At 40.2% G+C, this 19,024-nt stretch overlaps 1 protein-coding gene across 2 annotated transcripts in view; it reads left to right on the forward strand.

Annotated features, from left to right (window-relative positions):
- Positions 1-19,024, forward strand: part of BCL2L10 (BCL2 like 10) — a 52,527-nt gene that overhangs the window by 24,072 nt on the left and 9,431 nt on the right. Inside the window, exons 3-4 of one of the 2 annotated variants that reach the window (XM_044229654.1) lie at positions 13,411-13,596; positions 15,638-16,134. In XM_044229654.1, coding sequence (XP_044085589.1) covers positions 13,411-13,513 — 103 coding nt within the window. In that variant the 3' untranslated portion in view covers positions 13,514-13,596; positions 15,638-16,134. Of the gene's footprint in view, positions 1-13,410; positions 13,597-15,637; positions 16,135-19,024 lie in introns of those variants that run through there. The other variant, XM_044229653.1, reaches the window with a different exon arrangement.

Below are 19,024 nucleotides of genomic sequence, written 5' to 3' on the forward strand. Positions count from 1 at the left end.
CAGTCAGGACTGCCTGCACAATGCCATGTTTGTCACATTGCTTTAGAGAACTCCTGCAGAGGGTGGTTTGTGCAGGAGCACAGGAGAGTGTGGGAGTGGGGCCTGCTGTTAGCCAGGTTTGTGCAGATCTATGAGAAGGGACCTGGAGCCACTCTGGAGAACTAGGAGACAGGAGGGTGTTGGAGAGGTTGAGTATGCTGTAGACTTCAGGGGAACAGGGCACGTGTTAGCAAGCTAGGTGGAGAAGTTTGTGCTGCTCTCATTCCCATAGCTGTCCATGTATCTAGGCTTAGGGGCAGGGGAGCTAAATAGTGCCCACCAGCTGTTTCGTTCTTGGAGAAGTTGCCCAAAGATCCCTGCCCTTCCAGGACACACTCTGAGATTAGTAAATAAATCTTCTTCCCATGTACTCCAGGCAGTTTTTTTTCAAACTGCAGTTTTTGGGAGTATCTCAGCAGGGTTCTTCCTTATGCTGTCTCTTTAAGGGTGGAGACTCCGTTTCCTATCACCCCTCCTGCTCTCCCAGAGCTGAGCCACTGATGTTTTAAGTTCTGGATATTAAGCCCACTGATTCTTAGGCCCCTCTGGCTTTCAAAGGCTAATGTATGGGGACTCATCTTCCCAGTGCAGGTACCCATGTGTGGGGTGCCAGGTGTGGGGTCTGCTTCTTTCCCTTCTCTGTGCTTACAGTGTCCTCTTTCCCATACACAGTCTCCTGGCTCAGGTTGGTTCCAGGCTGCATCTCTACCCTTCCTACCATGTGGCCTCTTCCTCTTTGGTTAGCTCTGGAGGGTCTGTCCTGCCAGTCTTTGGGTCATTTTCTGGGCTATTTACACTGATGTGAGTGTTACCTAGGCATATGGTGGGGCAGGGTGAGCTTAGGATATCCTAGTTCACCATCTTTCCCAGAAGTCTGTTGTTTCTATTAATACAAATGTTTTCCATTCTTACTCTAGAAGCCATCATTCCCTTAGAACCTTAGAACCTCACATTCCCTTATAACCTTAAAACCCACCTTCCACTTTAACACATTTCATTCTTACATACCAAATCCGTCTGCAACTCTGCTACCTGAAGTAACTAGTAAGTTACTTCTCAGAGATATGTCCTTGTTGAAGAATCTTTATGGTGTCCTCATGGCCTACAGTGGAATCAGTCTAAATCCCCTAGAGGGCTTTCCCTCACTTCCCCTAATATTCCTGCCAGTCTGTCACATTGTTCCTTGGATTCACGCTATCCTTGCTCAGCAAATTTTTGTTCATGGCATTTCCCCAGTAATAACCACCTTTCTCACACACACCCTGTCACTGCTAGTTAAAATGTTTCAATACCCAACTTAAATTTTATCTCTCTCGTGATTTTGCAAGAGACCACTTCTCTCTTGAGTCTAAGCATTCTTGGTGCTTCAGTTTGCTCAGATTGCTGCTCTGTACTTTCATTGTTTCTCACTATGTTTATTCCCCTCTCTCATCTGCATCAAATGGGCTGTAAATTATATTAAAAGAAGCACAAATTCTCGGCAGTTGCTTCCCTCCCCAATTCATTATCAACACAAAGGCAAACATATAAAGTGTTCAGAATACTTAACAGACCTAATTGGGTTTTTTTTCAAATCGAAGTATAATTCACAGGGTATTACATTACTTGCAGGTGTACAGGATGACTCTATATTTGTATATATTGCACAATGATCATCACAGCTTCATCAACATCCATCACCATACAGAGGTTAAAAAAACCTTTTTTTTTTAATTTGAAGATTTACTCTCCTAACAATTTTCAAATATGTAATACAGTACAGGCACAATTCGTTTTATTGTGCTTAACTTGATTGTACTTCATAGATAATGCATTTCTTAAAAAATTAAAGGTTTGTGGCAACCCTGCCTTGAGAAACTCTCTGCACCATTTTTCAGCAGCAGTTGCTGACTTCTTGTCTCTATCACATTTGGGTAACTCTGGAAATATTGCAAACTTTTTCATTATTACTGTATTAATTAGGGTGGTCTGTGATCAGTCATTAGGACTCATTGGAAGGTCAAGTGATGATTAGCATTTATTTTTAGCAATACAGTATTTTTTTTAAATGTTTACTTATTTATTTTACAGAGAGAGACACAGCAAGGGAACACAAGCAGGGGGAGTGGGAGTGGGAGAAGCAGACTCTTTGTGGAACAGGGAGCCTGACGCGGGGCTCAATCCCAGGACCCTGGGCTTATAACCTGAGCTGAAGGCAGAGGCTTTAATCCACTGAGCCACCCAGGTGCCCCACAATACCATATTAATCAAGGTATATAATGTTTTTATATCTCATACTATTGGACACTTAATAGGCTGTACTGCAAACATAACTTCCGTCTGCACTGAAAAACAAATTTATTTGATTCACTTTATTGTGATATTTGCTATATTGTGGTCATCTGGAACTAAACATGGATTATCTCCAAGGTATGCCTGTATTTGAATTGTAGTGGCCCTGCTGTGCATAACATCCACATGACTTTATAAAGTTTGTACCTTTTGACTACTGTGACCCATTTTTGTCCACACACACCCCTCCCCCATCCAGCATGTGCCCATTCTCTGGCAACAACCTGTTCTCTGTATCTGTGAATTTGGGTTTTTGTTTTGCTTCAGATTTCACATACAAGTGGTTTCATGGGATATTGGTCTTTCTCTGTCTGACTTATTTCCCTTACAATAACCTCTAGGTCCATCCATGTTGTCTCAAATGGAATGATGTCATCCTTTTTATATATACATAATCTAATATCCATGTAGGTGGATGTTTAAAGCCTTTATTTATTTATTTGAGAGAGAGAGAGAGCACAAACAGGGAGCACCAAAGGGAGAGGGAGAAGTAGACTCCCTGCTGAGCAGGGATTTCCCAGGACCCTGGGATCATGACCTGAGCCAAAGGCAGATGCTTAGCCAACTGAGCCATCCAGGATCCCTGTATTTAAATATATATACACACATACGTATATAAATGTAAATACATACAGTACATTTTCCTTCTCCGTTTGTCTGTTGATGGACTCTTGGGCTGCTTCCATAATTTGGGTATTATAAATAATGCTGCAATGAACATAGGGGTGCATATATTTTCCCAGTTAGTGTTTTCATTTACTATGGTTAAATACCCAGTAGTGGAATTCCTGCATCATATCGTGTTTTTTTAAAAGATTTTATTTATTTACTTGACAGATCACAAGCAGGAGGGGGTGGGGTCGGGTGGGGAGCAGGATCCCCACTGAGCAGATAGCCCAATGTGGGGCTTGATCCAGGACCCTCGGATCATGACCTGAGCCAAAGGCAGAGGCTTTTAACCCACTGAGCCACCCAGGTGCCCCTCACGTGGTATTTTTAACTTTTTGAAGAACTTTAATAGTGTTTTCTCCATTGCCTTCCATTTTAGCTTCCCACCAACAGTGCACAAGTGTTTCTTGCCATCTCTTATTTCTTGCCAACACTTTTTATTGTTAGTGTCTTTTATTTTAGCCATTCTAACAGGTATGAGGTGATCTCTCATTATAGTTTTGATTTGCCTTTTCCTGATGAGTGATGTTGAGCATCTTTCCATGTGCCTGTTGGCCACCCGTATGACATCTTTGGAAAAGTGTTCATGTTCTCTGCCCATTTTGTAATTGGATTTTTTATTTTTTTGGCATTGAGTTGTATAAGTTCTTTATGTATTTTGGAGACTACCCCTTACTAGATACATCATTTGCAAATACTTTTTTCCACTCAGTAAGTTGCCATTTGGTTTTGTTGATTGTTTTGCTTTGCTCTGTGGAAGCATTTGATGTAGTCCTAATAGTTCATTTTTTGTTTCCCTTGCCTTAGGAGAGCCTATCTAGAAAAATGTTACTGTAGCCAGTGTCAGATTAAAATACTACCTGTGTGTTCATCTGGGATGTTTATGGTTTCAGGTCTCATTTAGGTCTTTAATCCATTTTGAGTTTATTTTTATATAAGTTGTAAGAAAGTGGTACAGGTTCATTCATTTGCATGTAGCTATCCAGTTTTCCCAGCACCATTTGTTGAAAACACTGTCTTTCTCCCTGTTGTATATTCTTGCCTCCTTTGTCATGGATAAATTGACTGTATAATAGTAGGTTTATTTCTGGGCTGTCTGTTCTGTTCCATTGATCTCTGTGTCTGTTTTCGTGCCAGTACCATACTGTTTTGAGTACTGCTCTTTGTAGTGTATCTTAAAATCTGGGATTTGGATACATCCATCTTTTTTCTTTCTCAAAATTTCTTTGGCTCTTTGGGGCTTTCTTTAATTCCATACAGACTTTAGCATTATTTGATTTTGTGAAAAATGCCGTATTTTGATAGGGATTGCACTGAATCTCTAGATTCTTTTGGATATAATGGAAATTTTAACAATATTCTTCCAGTACACGGGCACAGAATATATTTCCATTTGTGCATTTTCAGTTTCTTTGACCCATGTTTTAGTTTTCAGAGCACAGGTCTTTCATCTCTTTAGTTAATTTTATTCCAGGGTATTTTATTCTTTCTGGTACAAGTGCAGATGGTATTTTTTAATTTCTCTTTCTGTTACTTTGTTATCAGTGTATAGAAATGCTGCTGATTTCTGGGTATTAATTTTGTATCCTGCCCCTCTACTAACTTCATTTATCACTTCTCATAGTTTTTTGATGGAATCTTCAGGATTTTCTGTGTATCATATCATACAGTCTGCAAATAGTGATAGTTTACTACTTTACCAAGAGATGGATGTACCTTCTCTCTTATCTGATTGCTGTGAGTAGGACTTTCCAGTACAGTGGTGAATAATGGTGGTGAGAATGGACATCCTTGTCTTGTTTCTGACCTTACATAGAAAGCTCTGTTTTTCACTAAGTATTATGTTAGCTGTGGGGTTTCATATATGGCCTTTATTATATTGAGGTATGTTCCCTCTAACCCCACTTTGTTCAGACTTTTATCATGAGTTGACACTGAATCTTGTCAAATACTTTTTCTGCAGCATTTGAGATGATTGTATGATCTTAATCCTTTGTTTTGATGATGTGGGGTATAACACTGATTGGTTTTTGCAAATATTGAACCATTTTTGCATCCCTGGAATAAATCCCACATGATCTGCAGTGAATGATCTTTTTACTATATTACTGTATACAGTTGGCTTATATTGTTTTTTCCCATCTTTCATCCTCATAGATGCAAAAGTCTTCAGGGATATTGGACTGGAATGTGTGTGTGTGTGTGTGTGTGTGTGTGAGTGTGATGCCTCTGGTTTTGGTATTAAGGTAATACTGGTGTCATGAAATGAATTTGGAAGCTTTCCTTACTCTTTTTCAAATAGTTTGAAAATAATTGTATTCTTCCTTAAATGAGTAGTAAAATTACCTGTGAATCCCTCTGGTTCTGAACAACTATTTTTGGTGATTTTTTGATTACCAATTAAATTTCACTACTAGGAATTGGTCTGTTCAGGTGGTCTGTTTTTTTCCTGGTTCATTTTTGGAAGGTTGTATTTTTCTAGGAATATATCCCTTTATTCTAGGTTGTCCAATTTGTTGGCATATAATTTGTCACAATATTTTCTTACAATCTTTTATATTTCTCTGGTGTGAGTTGTTACTTCTCTCTCTTCTGATTTTATTTATTTAGATCCTTTTCTCTTTTTTGTGGATGAATCTGGCTAAGGGTTTGTCTTTTTTGCCCTTTTTCCCCCTTTGCTCCTTTGCTAATTCCACATGTGAATGAGATCATATAGTATTTGTCTTTCTCTGGCCGACTTATTTCCCTTAGCATTATTCTCTCTAACTCCATCCATGTTGTTGCAAATGGCAAGATTCCATTCTTTTTATAGCTGAATAATAATGCATTCTACATATATATTTTCTTTATTCATTCATCATCAGTGGATGCTTGGGCTGCTTCCATTGTTTGGCTATTATAAATAATGCTGCAGTAAACATGGGGGTGCATGTATCCCTTTGAATTAGTGTTTTGGGGTTTTTTGGTTAAATACCCAGTTGTGCAGTTCCTGAATCATACAGTAATACTATTTTTAATTTTTTGAGGAACCTCCATTCTGTTTTCTGCAGTGACCGCTCTGGTTGGTATTCCCATCAACAGTACAAGAGAGTTTATTTTTCTCCATATCCTTGCCAATGCTTGTTGTTGATGGTGTTTTTTATTTAAGCCATTCTGACAGGTATGAGGTAATACCTCATCGTAGTTCTGATTTGCAACTCCTTTATGAGTGATGTTGAGCATCTTTTCATATATCTGTTGGCCAACTGTGTGTCTCTGGAGAAATATCTGTTCATATCTTCTGCCCATTTTAAAATTATTTGTTTGGGGAAGGTGTTGAGTTTAATTCTTTATATATTTTTGGATACTAACCTGTTACTGGATGTCATTTGCAAACATCTTCTCCCATTCAGTTGGTTGCCTTTTATTGACGGTTTCCTTTGCTTTAGGGAAACTTTTTTTTTATATAGTCCTAGTAGTTTATTTTTGCTTTTATGTCCCTTGCCTCAGGCGACATATCTAGAAAAATGTTGCTATGGCCAGTGTCTGACCAATTATTGCCTGTGCTCTCTTCTAGGAGTTTTACGGTTTTGGGTCTCACATTTATATCTTCAAACCATTATGACTTTATTTTTGTGTATAGTGATAGAAAGTGGTCCCACTGCATTCATTTACATGTAGCTGTCCAGTTTTTCCAACACCATTTGTTGAAGAGACTGTTTTCTTTTCTGTTGTATATTCATTCCTCCTTTGTTGAAGATTAATTAACTGTTTAACCATGGGTTTATTTTTGGGTTTTCTGTTCTATTCCATTGATCCACATGTCTGTCTTATGCCAATACCATACTGGTTTAATTATTACCACATTGTAATCTAGAATTGTGATACCTCCAGTTTTTTCTTTTTCAAGATTGTTTTGAGTATTTGAGGTCTTTTGTGCTTCCATACAAATTTTAGAATTGTTTGTTCTAGTGCTGTGAAAAATGCTGTTGGTATTTGGATAGGGATTGCATTAAATCTATACACTGCTTTGGGTAGTATAGACATTTCAACAATATTTCTTCTTCTAATCCATGAGCACAGAATATCTTTCCATTTCTTTGCATTGTCTTTAATTTTTTCATCAGTGTTCAACAGTTTTCAGACTACAGGTCTTTCACCTCCTCGGTTAAATTTATTCCTAGATATATTACTGGTTTTGGTGCTATTGTAAATGGGATTGTTTCCTTAATTTCACTTTCTTTGCTTCATTATTAGTGGGTAGAAATACAACAGGTTTCTGTACATTGATTTTTGTAGTCTATGACTTTACTGTATTCATTTTTTTAAGATTTTATTTATTTACTTGACAGAAATCACAAGTAGATGGAGAGGCAGGTAGAGAGAGAGAGAGAGAGAAGCAGGCTCCCTGCTGAGCAGAGAGCCCGATGCGGAACTCGATCCCAGGACCCTGAGATCATGACTTGAGCTGAAGGCAGCGGCTTAACCCCCACTGAGCCACCCAGGTGCCCCTACTGTGTTCATTTTTCAGTTCTAATGGATTTTTGGAGTCTTCAGGGTTTTCTATACATACAGGATCATCTGCAAATAGTTTTATTACTACTTTACCAGTTTGGATGCCTTTTTTTTTTAAGATTTTATTTATTTATTTGACAGAGAGAAATCACAAGTAGACGGAGAGGCAGGCAGAGAGAGAGAGGGGGAAGCAGGCTCCCCGCTGAGCAGAGAGCCCGATGCGGGACTCGATCCCAGGACCCCGAGATCATGACCTGATCCAAAGGCAGGCCACCCAGGTGCCCAGATGCCTTTTATTTCTTTGTTGTCTAATTGCTGTGGCTAGGACTTCCAGTACTGTGTTGAATAAAAATAGTGAGACTGGACACCTTTGCTTGTTCCCCATCTTAGGAGAAAAGCTCTGTTTTCTCCCATTGAATATGATGTTAGCTGTGAGGTTTTCATATATGGCCTTCATTGTGTTCCCTCTACACCTACTTTGTTGAGGGTTTTATCATGGATGGATGTTGTACTTGGTGGAGTGGTTTTCCTGTATCTATTGAAGTGATCATATTGGTTTTTATTCTTATTGGTGTGAAATATCCTGTTGATTTGATTAGCCAATATTGAACCACTCTTGCCCCCTAGGAATAATTTCCATTTCATTGTGGTGAATGATTTTTTTTAATATACTGTTGGATTCAGTTGGCTGATACTTTGTTGGGGTTTTTTGTATCTGTGTTCATGAGGGATGTTGGCCTGTGGTTCCCTTTTTTTTTTTTGTGGTGTCTTTATCTGGTTTTGGTGTATGGGTGATACTGGCTTTGTAGAATGAATTTGGAAGTTTGCCTTCCTCCTCTGTTCTTGGAACAGTTTGAGAAGAATAGGTATTAATTTTTAAATGTTTGATAGAATCCACCTGTGAAGCTCTCTGGTCCTGGACTTCTGTTTAGGGGAATTTTCAAATATTACTGATTAACTTTCATTGTTGGTAATCGGTCTGTTCAAATTTTCTCTTCCTGCTTTAGTTTTGCTAAGTTCTATGTTTCTAGGAATCTATCCATTTCTTCTCAGTTGTCCAATTTGTTGGCATATAGGTTTTCATAATAATCTGTTAAAGTTGTGCAACATCTGGACAACACAACGATAATCTGTTGTGTTGGTTGTTATTTCTTTCATTTGTGATTTTGAGTCCTCTGTCTCTGTCTCTCGCTCTTGAATCTGTCTAGAAGATTACCAGTTTTATTGGTCTTTTCAAAGAACCAGTTCCTAGTTTCACCTATTTTTTTAGATTATGTATCATTTATTTCTGCTCTAACTTTATTATTTCCTTCCTTGAGTTTGGTTTGGGTTTTGTTTCTTCTTTTTGTAGCTCCTTTTAGGTATAAACTTGGGTTGTGGGAGACTTTTCTTGCTCCTTGAGGCAGGCCTATATTGTTCTATACTTCCCTTTTAGAACCGCTTTTGCTGCATCCCAGAGATTTTGGAGCACTGTGGTTTTGTTTTCACTTGTTTCCATATAATTTTTTTTGGATGACCCATTCGTTGTTTAGTAGCATCTTACTTAACTTACATGTATTTGTGTCTTTCCAGCTTTTTTCTTGTGGTTGATTTCTAGTTTCGTAATGTTGTGGTCAGAAAAGATGCATGGTATGACTTCAGTTTTTTAAAAAATTTATTCAGACTTGTTTTGTGACCTTGTTTTGTGACTTGTATCCCATTCTGGAGAATGCTCCATGTGCAGTTGAAAAGAATGTGTATTCATTCTGTTTTAGGATGCAGTGATCTCAGTATGTCTGTTAAATCCAGCTGGTCCAGAGGATCATTCAAAGCCAGTGTTCCCTTACTGATTTTCTGTTTGGATGATCTGTCCATCAGTGTATGTGGGATGTTAACATCCCCTACTATTAGTGTGTTAATATTATTTCCTTCATGTATTTATTTGACAGATAGAGAGTACAAGTAGACAGAGTGGCAGGCAGAGGGAGAGGGAGAAGCAGGCTCCCCACTGAGCAGGGAGCCCAATGCAGGGCTCGATCCCAGGACCCTGGGATCATGACCTGAGCCAAAGGCAGCTGCTCAACTGACTGAGCCACCCAGGCACACACCACCCACCCGCCCCCAGCTCTCTTTTGACATCCATTTACATGATAAATCTTTCCCATCCCCTCATTTTCCAAATGCAGTTGTGTTTAGGTTTGAAATTAGTCTCTTGTAGGCAGCATTATGATGGGTCTTGTTTTTTATTCGCTTACCACCCTCTGCCTCTTGATTGGAGCATTTAGTCAGTTTACCCTCAAAGTAATTATTGATGTGTATTTATTGCCATTTTGTTACTTGTTTTGAGGTTGTTTCTGTAGATTTTTCTCTAATCCTTTCCTCTTTTGCTCTTTCATGGTTTGTTGGCTTTCTTTAGTGATAACTTGTGTTCCCTTCTCTTTATTCTTTGCGTATGTGTTACTGTGTGTGGGGTTACCATCAGGTTTCCACACATCTTCTGCGTAACATCTTCTGCGTAATAACATCTGTATGAAGTTGATAGTTACTTAAGTGTGAATATATTGTTTACTCCTCTGCCTGCTATGTTTTACACATATGGTGTCATATTTAGCATCCTTTCATGGATCCCTTGACTGGCTTTTACAGAAATACTTATTTTTACTGCTTTTGTGTTTCCTCCCTTTGTACTATCACTTTCAGTCTGGCCTTTCCAAACAGTTCCCTTTAGTATTTCTTGCAGGGCTAGTTTAGTGGTCGGGAATGCCTTTCATTTTTGTCTGTGAAACTCTCTCTCCCTCTATTCTGAATGATGTACTTGCTGAACAGAGTATTCTTGGCTGCAGACTTCTTTCCTGTCAGCATTTTCAGTATAGCATGCCACTCCCTTCTGAGCTGCCAAGTGACTACTGGAAACTGTACTGATAGCTTTTTGGAGTTTCTCTTGTATGTGATTTTTAGCTGCTTTGAAATTTTTTTTATCACTATATTTTTGCCACATTAATTGCTGTGTGTCTTGGTGTGCACCTTCTGTGAATTTGTTGGGGGCTCTCTGTGCCTCGTAGATTTGTTTTCCTTTCCCAGATGAGGGAAGTTTTCAGATATTACTCAAATAAATTTTCTGTCCCCTTCTCTCCTCTAACATCCCCATAATACAGATGTTACCACATTCGATTGAGTCAATCAGGCATATTATTTATATCTGTTTCACTTAGATTTGTTGCTATGATTTGGTCCTGTTCTTTCATTTGGGACATATTTCTGTGCCTCCTCTTTTTGTTGTGTATGTGTGAGGAAATCCAGCCACTTCTCTCACTCTTAGTGATAGCAGCCTTCTGAAGAATAGGGCCAGTAATGCAGTGCCATGTCCCCTGTTCCGGGGGCCTGGCACTTCAGAGTGTCTCCTGGGTGTGCTGTGCTTGTTCTGCGGTTGAGTCCTGGGCACCACCTTCCTCAGATCCAGTTGTCTGAGAGGTTCTTTTTGCCTGCTGTGTTCAGGGTCTGGTTCCCAGTAGGGGAGAGGCACATTTTAACAAGGTACACAGTCCTGTGCTTGTGAAACGTGCCCTGTGCTGAGGGTCGAGGTCAAGGCTTGTGTTGGCAGAGTTTGCACTGGTCTTCAGGGGGAGGAGGGCCTGACTTTTTTCCCCTACTTTTTCTTTTTTTAGTCTTTCATTTATTTCTGCTCTGATCATTACACTTTTCTTCTACTCCCCTGGAACCTTACTTGAGCCTTTTTTTTTCTTTCGAATTAGGCTTGTAGCGCTATATATGTCCCTCTTAGAACTGCTTTCTCTGTATCCCAAAGATCTTGCACTATTGTTTTCATTTTCATTTACCTCCATGTATTTTCTTTTTTTCTTGGCTTGCTTCCTTGAACAATGGGTAGATTGTCCTGTCTCCCTATGCTTGTTTTTTTTTTTTTTTCCTAGTCCTTCTTTGCTGGGATTTGTCTCATACCATTATGATCAGAAAAGATACATGCTAGGAGTTAAATCTCCTTAAATTTATTGAGGCTTGTTTTGTGGCCTGATTTATGTTCTGGTCTGGAGAACATTCCATGTGCACTTGAAAAGGATGTATATTCTGTTTTGGGATGGGATGATCTGAATATATGTTCTGTCCATCTTGTCTAATGTTTCCTTCAAAGACTATTTTCCTTACTGATTTTCTGCCTCCATCTATCCATTGATGGAAATGGGAGTTTTAAAGACACCCCCCCCATTACTGCTGTATTACCATCAGTTTCTCTCTTTAGGTCTGTAAATCCTTGCTTTATCTTCTTAGGTGCTCCAGTATTGGGTGCATAAATATTAATAATTGTTATATCCACTTGTTACTATAGTAATGTCCTTCCTTGCCTCTAAAACAATCTTTGTTTTAACAAAGTCTATTTTTTCTGGTGCCGATACGCTGGAAAACAATATGGAGGTTCCCCAAAAAGTTAAAAATAAATACCCTAAGTTAAGAGTATAAAAGTTAAAATTTTAAAAAGTTAAAAATAAATACCTTAATAAATACCCTAAAAATATTTACCCAAAGAAAGCAAAAACCAGTAGCTCAAAGGGATACATACACTCTGATATTTATAGCAGCATTATCTACAGTGGCCAAAATATTGGAACAGCCCAAGTGTCCACTGACTGATTAATGGATAAAGAAGGTGTGTGTGTGTGTGTGTGTGTGTGTGTAATGAATTATTATCCAGCCATAAAAAAAGATTGAAATCTTGCCTTTGCAATGACATGATGGAGTTAGTATAATGCTAAGCAAGATAAGTCACTCAGAGAAAGACAAATACCGTATGATTTCGCTCAGGTGGAATTTACAGAGCAAAACAAAGGAGGGACTAGGGGGAGAGAAAGAGAACAAACTGATGGTTATCAGCATGGAGGTGGGTGAGGTGATGGGGATGAAGAAGTAAGTGCACTGCTTGTGAGGAGCACCACGGTTGGATGGCAGTGGTGGATCATTGGATTATGCAGCTGAAACTTAACCTATATGTTAAATAACTGGAATTCAAATGAAAACAGTATTTTTGATATAAATATTAAATGTATAATGATCTACAATCCTGTTTGGGTATGTGCTTTAAAACTTTGAGGTGTTTAACAAACTCCAAGATTTGAAATGGCACATGAATTCTTTTTGACTAATTAGGCTGGTTTATTTGTTATTTTCAGTTACTTGGAAAGCACTGTCAAATCAACGGTGATGAGCATTAGGTTATATTATATGGGTAAATGCTATAACTAGCCTAGAAAATGCATGAAGTTCCTTGTTTTACTATGTCCTAGTATAAGGCCACTACTTAAATGATTGACATGGATGTCATAGAAATAACCAGATTTCCTTGTCAGTTGCATTATAATGAACTTTCAGGTCTTTAACCATGTCCATTTGAGGGTTGGTTTTTTGGGGTGGTTTTGTTTTTTTGTTTGTCATTTATAGTTTTAAGATTTAGTCTAGAGCCCATGAGCAGGGGGAGGGGCAAAGAGAATCCTCGAGCAGATTCCCTGCTGAGCTCAGAGTCTGATGTGGGGCTCAGTTGTAGTGACCTGAGCCAAAATCAAGAGCCAGCCACCCCTCATTTGATGCTCTTGCAAAATGTGTTTCTTCTTCAGAGAGATTCATAAAGGGAACTTTTGACAAATAATGGTTTTTGGTATATTCAAAACTGAGCTAGGTAAGAATTTCCAGAAATAATGGAAAAGCCACATTCAAACAAAAACTAATATAGGACTAAATGAATTGAGGAAAATGATCAAATATCCTTCGTGAACAAATTGAAACATTTTTCTCCCTACCTCAACCCTCCACAGTCTAGAAACTGAATATTCTTCCTTCTATGGCAATTATAGTTACTTGTGTAAGTTCAATAAAAATCTGTTCTCCTAACAGGACACTGGAAGATTGGTTACATTACCAAGGCTTTGACTGGAATGTCGTACTTGAGAGAGAAATGCATCACCTCAGATACGACCAGACCGCTTTAAGGAATTAAGATTGACCTTACGGAGCCAAGGGAGCCTCTTGGAACTGTTGGCCTGATTCCTTGCTTGCAGAGTTTTCCAGCGACCTTACCAGGTGAGTAAGGAATGTCCCTTCCTGGAGGGTGCAAGAATCACAGCATATTTGGGGCATCTGAAGAAGAGAAATTCACTCAAATCAACAGGAATTGCAGGCAGGTCCGATGATGAGAATTTGGCTTGTCTCTGGCCTTGAGTTCAATCAAGAGATTCCTTTAAGGGGCGCCTGGGTGGCTCAGTGGGTTAAGCCGCTGCCTTCAGCTCAGGTCATGATCTCAGGGTCCTGGGATCGAGTCCCGCATCGGGCTCTCTGCTCGGCAGGGAGCCTGCTTTCTCCTCTCTCTCTCTCTGCCTGCCTCTCTGCCTACTTGTGATCTCTCTCTGTCAAATAAATAAATAAAATCTTAAAAAAAAAAAAAGAGATTCCTTTAAAATCTGCTTTACTTGGAACTTTTTATAAGGACCTATAATGATCAGTCACTGTTCTTGATGAGCTTATGTGAATAATTGGGCCAAGTTAGTTAAAACTGGGCTTGTTTTAACACTAATGAGTTTTGATTTGGCTATTTCAGGAAATAAGGGTGAATTTAGAAAAACTGTTCCAGTATGGTATTTTTACGATGTTCAAGTCTAGTTTAAATGTTGTTTGCCTAAGCTAGACGACTGGAGGTAAATTCAGAGAGATTGCTCTAAGAGCTCCCATGGGCCTATGATGATTGAGACAGCGGGATGAGGGGATGGACTCCCCAGCAATTGTGGGACTCTTCGTATCACCTTGAGCACTTCTCTGTGGCTGGCATGACAAAATTGCTCCTTAAAAATCAGAGCGTTACCCCATTCCATGGGGCTAAGTATAAAATAATGGAGATAAGGGATGTCCTCACCTTGCTTCATGATTGGAGAATGTACTTAGGGATGCCGTTCTCTCGAGAGACTAGTCCTCTCCCACTTACCCACAATTCCTCATTCCTAGGATATGGTAAAGGCCAGACAAGGCAAAGAGGGCTTCTTGATGGTTTTATCCTTCACCCACATTTGCCCCAGGAGATACCTCTGTCAATATCACATTATAAGTAGAGGCTTTAGCCAAGCAGACAGGGGCCACTTTTAACCAAACACAACACGAAGCCACCCACACATTTGAAAAGTGGGCCTCCAAAACCTAATGGCTATTGATACCCTGACTGCAAGTCAAAGAGGAAGTTAATTAATGCTAATACTGAGACTAAATGACATGCATATGTCCCAGACAACTCTTCCTGTGTATCCAAAGTTTTAGCAGATGTGCATACCATCCCTAAACTTTTTTTTTTTTTTTTTTTTTTTTTTTTTTTTTTTTTACAATGGGCACATTATGCTGAGCTACACAACCAATCTTCGTACCAGATTTGTAGTTTACTGCCCCTACCAAGCACTCCAGGCCCCCCTTAGTGGTCTTCTCCATTACACGGTACAGATGAGCATTATTTGTAGCAGTACATAGCCCATGTGTCACCTCAGTACCAGCACACACACAGATATTTCCATTACTAAGAATGTGTTTCTTGCCGGCCTATGGAAAACATTACATGGAACTCTCCAGGCCATAAGAGGCCTTCCTCTTACCTTCAGACAATATGCCAACCCAGGGATGGGCTCCCAGAACTGACAGACAGGACCCATGTTCCATTGGGTCTAGACATCTGACCTCTATTTTTCTTCCATCAGGCTTAGAAAATGGCATATGGCCCATGGAAGCCCTTGATCAGTGCACACTGAAGGCCTTAAATGATTCTCAAAATAGCATTACAGTATTAAACACTGAAATGGCCCAAATGCATAAAGCAGTTCTACAAAGTAGAATGGCATTAGAGGTCTTAAAAGCAGCACAAGGAGGAATATATGCCATTACTAAGGCAGAATTCTTTCAGATACTAACAGAAATAGAACAGGGTTACTTACGGATGTGAGTAATCAAACTGGTGCTCTTTGTGACTGGTTACACTCCTGGTCAGGAGGTGGGCTACAGCCCATGATAAAGGATCATCCCATTGCTCCTCTTCTTTTCATTATGATAATCCCAGTGTGCTCTCTTCACTTTGTTCTCTCCTGTTGTCCAGATACGTGGAAGCAGTTCCTGACTCCTTCACTGAGCCAGAACATGATCCTTAGTACTCAGAACAAGTCCACCCCCACGCACCATCTGGACTCTGCAGCAGTGGCCCTCCATAGGGACAATTTCGGTCCCCTAGGTAGGGATAGCTCTACAGCCCCATTCACGTGAAGTTACAGGAGATGAGCCCTTCGTCCTTCAGCAGCCTTAAAGATCTGAGGACCAAAAAAATAGCCAGATGGGAAATGAGGGATAGAAGAAAAAAAAAAAAAAAAACCTCATCTTTAACCCAGAACACCCAGCATGGAGGCCAGTGCAGGGCTCAAACTCAAAACCCTGAGTGAGATCAAGACCTGGATGTTCAACCAGCTTAGCCACCCAGGCATCTCAGCTGGCTGCTGTGTTCTTGAATGGTCTCATGTCTGCCTGTATGTCTCACTGAGAGTTAGTATTTGAGCTGAATGACAAAATACCAAGATTTCTCTCTTGCTTTTCAAGTAGAATTTGAAGAAGGGCAACTGCCTTCAGCGTGGGTCATGATTCCAGGGTCCTAGGGTTGAGGCCCACATCAGGCTCCCTGCATGGATCCTGCTTCTCCCACTCTTTCTACCCGTCCGCCTGCTTGTGCTGTCAAATAAATAAAAATCTTTAAACAAAAAAAAAATATGAGGGGCACCTGGGTGGCTCAGTGGGTTAAAGCCTCTGCCTTCAGCTCAGGTCACGATCCCAGGATCCTGGGATCAAGCCCCGCATGGGGCTCTCTTCTCTCTCTGCCTACTTGTGATCTCTGTCAAATAAAAAAAATTTTTTGAATAAGACATTTATAATCTAAGACTCCCTCCCCTGGATCTCTTATAACTTAAGAGATGTAATAAGTAAGTAAATGTGGGACTGACAGTTAAAGACTGCGTTCTCTCACCCCCACGTTTACACAGAGCTGTCCTAACTCCCAGTGTGACTACATTTGGAAAGTATTACATCTCTTAAGTCCCTAATATTACATGAGATCATGAGGGTGGGGTTTTAATCCACTAGGACTGGTACCTTGATAAGAAAAGAGGTGCAAATCAAAACCACAATGAGATCCCGCCTCAGACACCAGTCAGGACAGCTACAGTCAGGAAATGACAGATGTTGGCAAGGATGCAGAGAAAGGGGAACCCTCCTACACTGTTGGTGGGAATGCAAGCTGGTGCAGCCACTCTGGAAAACAGTGTGGAGGCTCCTCAAGATGTTAAAAATAGAGCTACCCTATGACCCAGCAATCACACTACTGGGTATTTACCCTAGAGATACAAATGTGATCTGAAGGGGCACATGCACCCCACTGTTTATAGCAATATCCATAATAGCCAAACTATGGAAAGACCTTCGATGTCTGTCAACATTAATATATAATAATTTTATATATGTGTGTGTGTATACACACAAACCACACACACACAATGGAATATTACTCAGCCATCAGAAAAGTGCAACAGTGGGTGCCTGGGTGGCTCAGTGGGTTAAAGCCTCTGCCTTCTGCTCAGGTCATGATCCTGGGGTCCTGAGAGTCCCACGTTGGGTTCTCTGCTTGGCGGGGAACCTGCTTCCTCCTCTCTCTCTGCCTGATTCTCTCTGCCTACTTGTGATCTCTGTCAAATAAGTAAATAAAAATCTTTTAAAAGGCAACAGTGTGGATGGAACTAGAAGGTATAATACTAAGTGAAATAAGTCAGTCAGAGAAAGACAATTACATCTCACAGATAGTGGAATTTGAGAAACCAGGCAGACGATTGTAGGGGAAGGGAGGGAAAAAATGAAACAAGAAATCAGAAAGGGAGACAAACCATAAGAAACTCTTAACCTCAGGAAACAAACTGAGAGCTACTGGGACTGGTAGGGATAAGGTGGCTGGGTGATGGACATTGGGGAGGGTATGTGCTATGGTGAATGTTGTGAATTGTGGAAGACCGATGAATCACATAAATGTACCCTGAAACAAATAATACATTATATGTTAATTTTAAAAAGCCATCCAGGGGTGCCTGGGTGGCTCAGTGGGTTAAGGCCTCTGCCTTCGGCTCAGGTCATGATCCCAGGGTCCTGGGATTGAGCCCTGCATCGGGCTCTCTGCTCAGCAGGGAGCCTGCTTCCTCCCCCCATCTCTACCTGCCTCTGCCTACTTGTGATCTCTCCCTCTGTCAAATAAAATAAATAAAATCTTGAAAAAAAAAAAAAGCCATCCAGTTGAGGGTGCCTGTGTGGCTCAGTGGGTTAAGCACCTCCCTTCAGCTCAGGTCATGATCCTAGGGCTCCTTGCTCAGCAGGGCAGCTGCTTTCTCCCTCTCCCTCCTACTTCCTCTGCTTGTGTGTGTGTATTTGCTCATTCTCTCTCTCTCTTTCTCTCTCAAAAAATAGTCAGCCAGTCAATGCATCAGGCTTCCCAGCTTTAAATATTGTAACAATGACCCAGTTTCCAAAAGCAGGTCACACTGCTTAATGGCCAAGGGTTTGTGCCATCAGCATCGGGCCCAAATCTCTGGCCTTATTACACTGTATATGCACAAGCCATTCCACCCCATACTTGGTCTCTTTCTGACCCTTCGTTCTGGAATCTGCTCCCTCTGCCTCTCCCCGCATTTGTTCTCAATCTCTTGCTCTCTCAAATAACATCTTTAAGTATAGTTGACATACAGTAATAGTTGTAGGCATGCAACATAGTGATTCAACATTTAATACACATTACCAAATAAAGCTTACCAGATATGTGTAGTTACCAGTTGCCACCAAAAGTGACTACAATATTGGCTATATTCTGTAGACTGTCATTTTCACCCCATGACTTACACATAATTGGAAGTTTGTATCTCTTAATCCCCTCTGTATTCCACCAGCACCATCCCCCTGAACTCCTTGCCTTCTGGCAACTACAAGATTTTTCTTTGCAATATGAGCTTTATCTTGTTTTTTTGTTTGGTTTTTTTGTTTTTTGGATTCCACATATAGGTGAAATAATAATGGGATTTGTGTTTTTCTGTCGGACTTACTTCACCACATACGATATTGTCTAGGTCTATCCAAGTGGTTACAAATGACAAAATCTCAGTCATTATTATGGATGAGTAATATTTCATTGTATATAGAGAACCACTTGATCCGTTTGTCTATCAAGTAACACTTAGGTTGTTTCCATATTGTAGGTGCTTATCGGGACCCAGGAAACTAGCGTAAGTAACTGTTAGGGCCCAGGAGACTATACCCTAAACCATTGACAGGGACCTAAGAGACAAAATTACATTAGGCAATGGCAGGGAGGGGAAGGGACTATAACTTGTTAGGCAATTGTTGTGGGCCCAGGAAGCTGCATCTTAGGCAATTATCAGACCCGAAGAGACAGTTTTGGTAATTTCCT

This window comes from Neovison vison, chromosome 13, assembly GCF_020171115.1.
Source record: "Neovison vison isolate M4711 chromosome 13, ASM_NN_V1, whole genome shotgun sequence".
Classification (NCBI taxonomy): Eukaryota; Metazoa; Chordata; class Mammalia; order Carnivora; family Mustelidae; genus Neogale; species Neogale vison.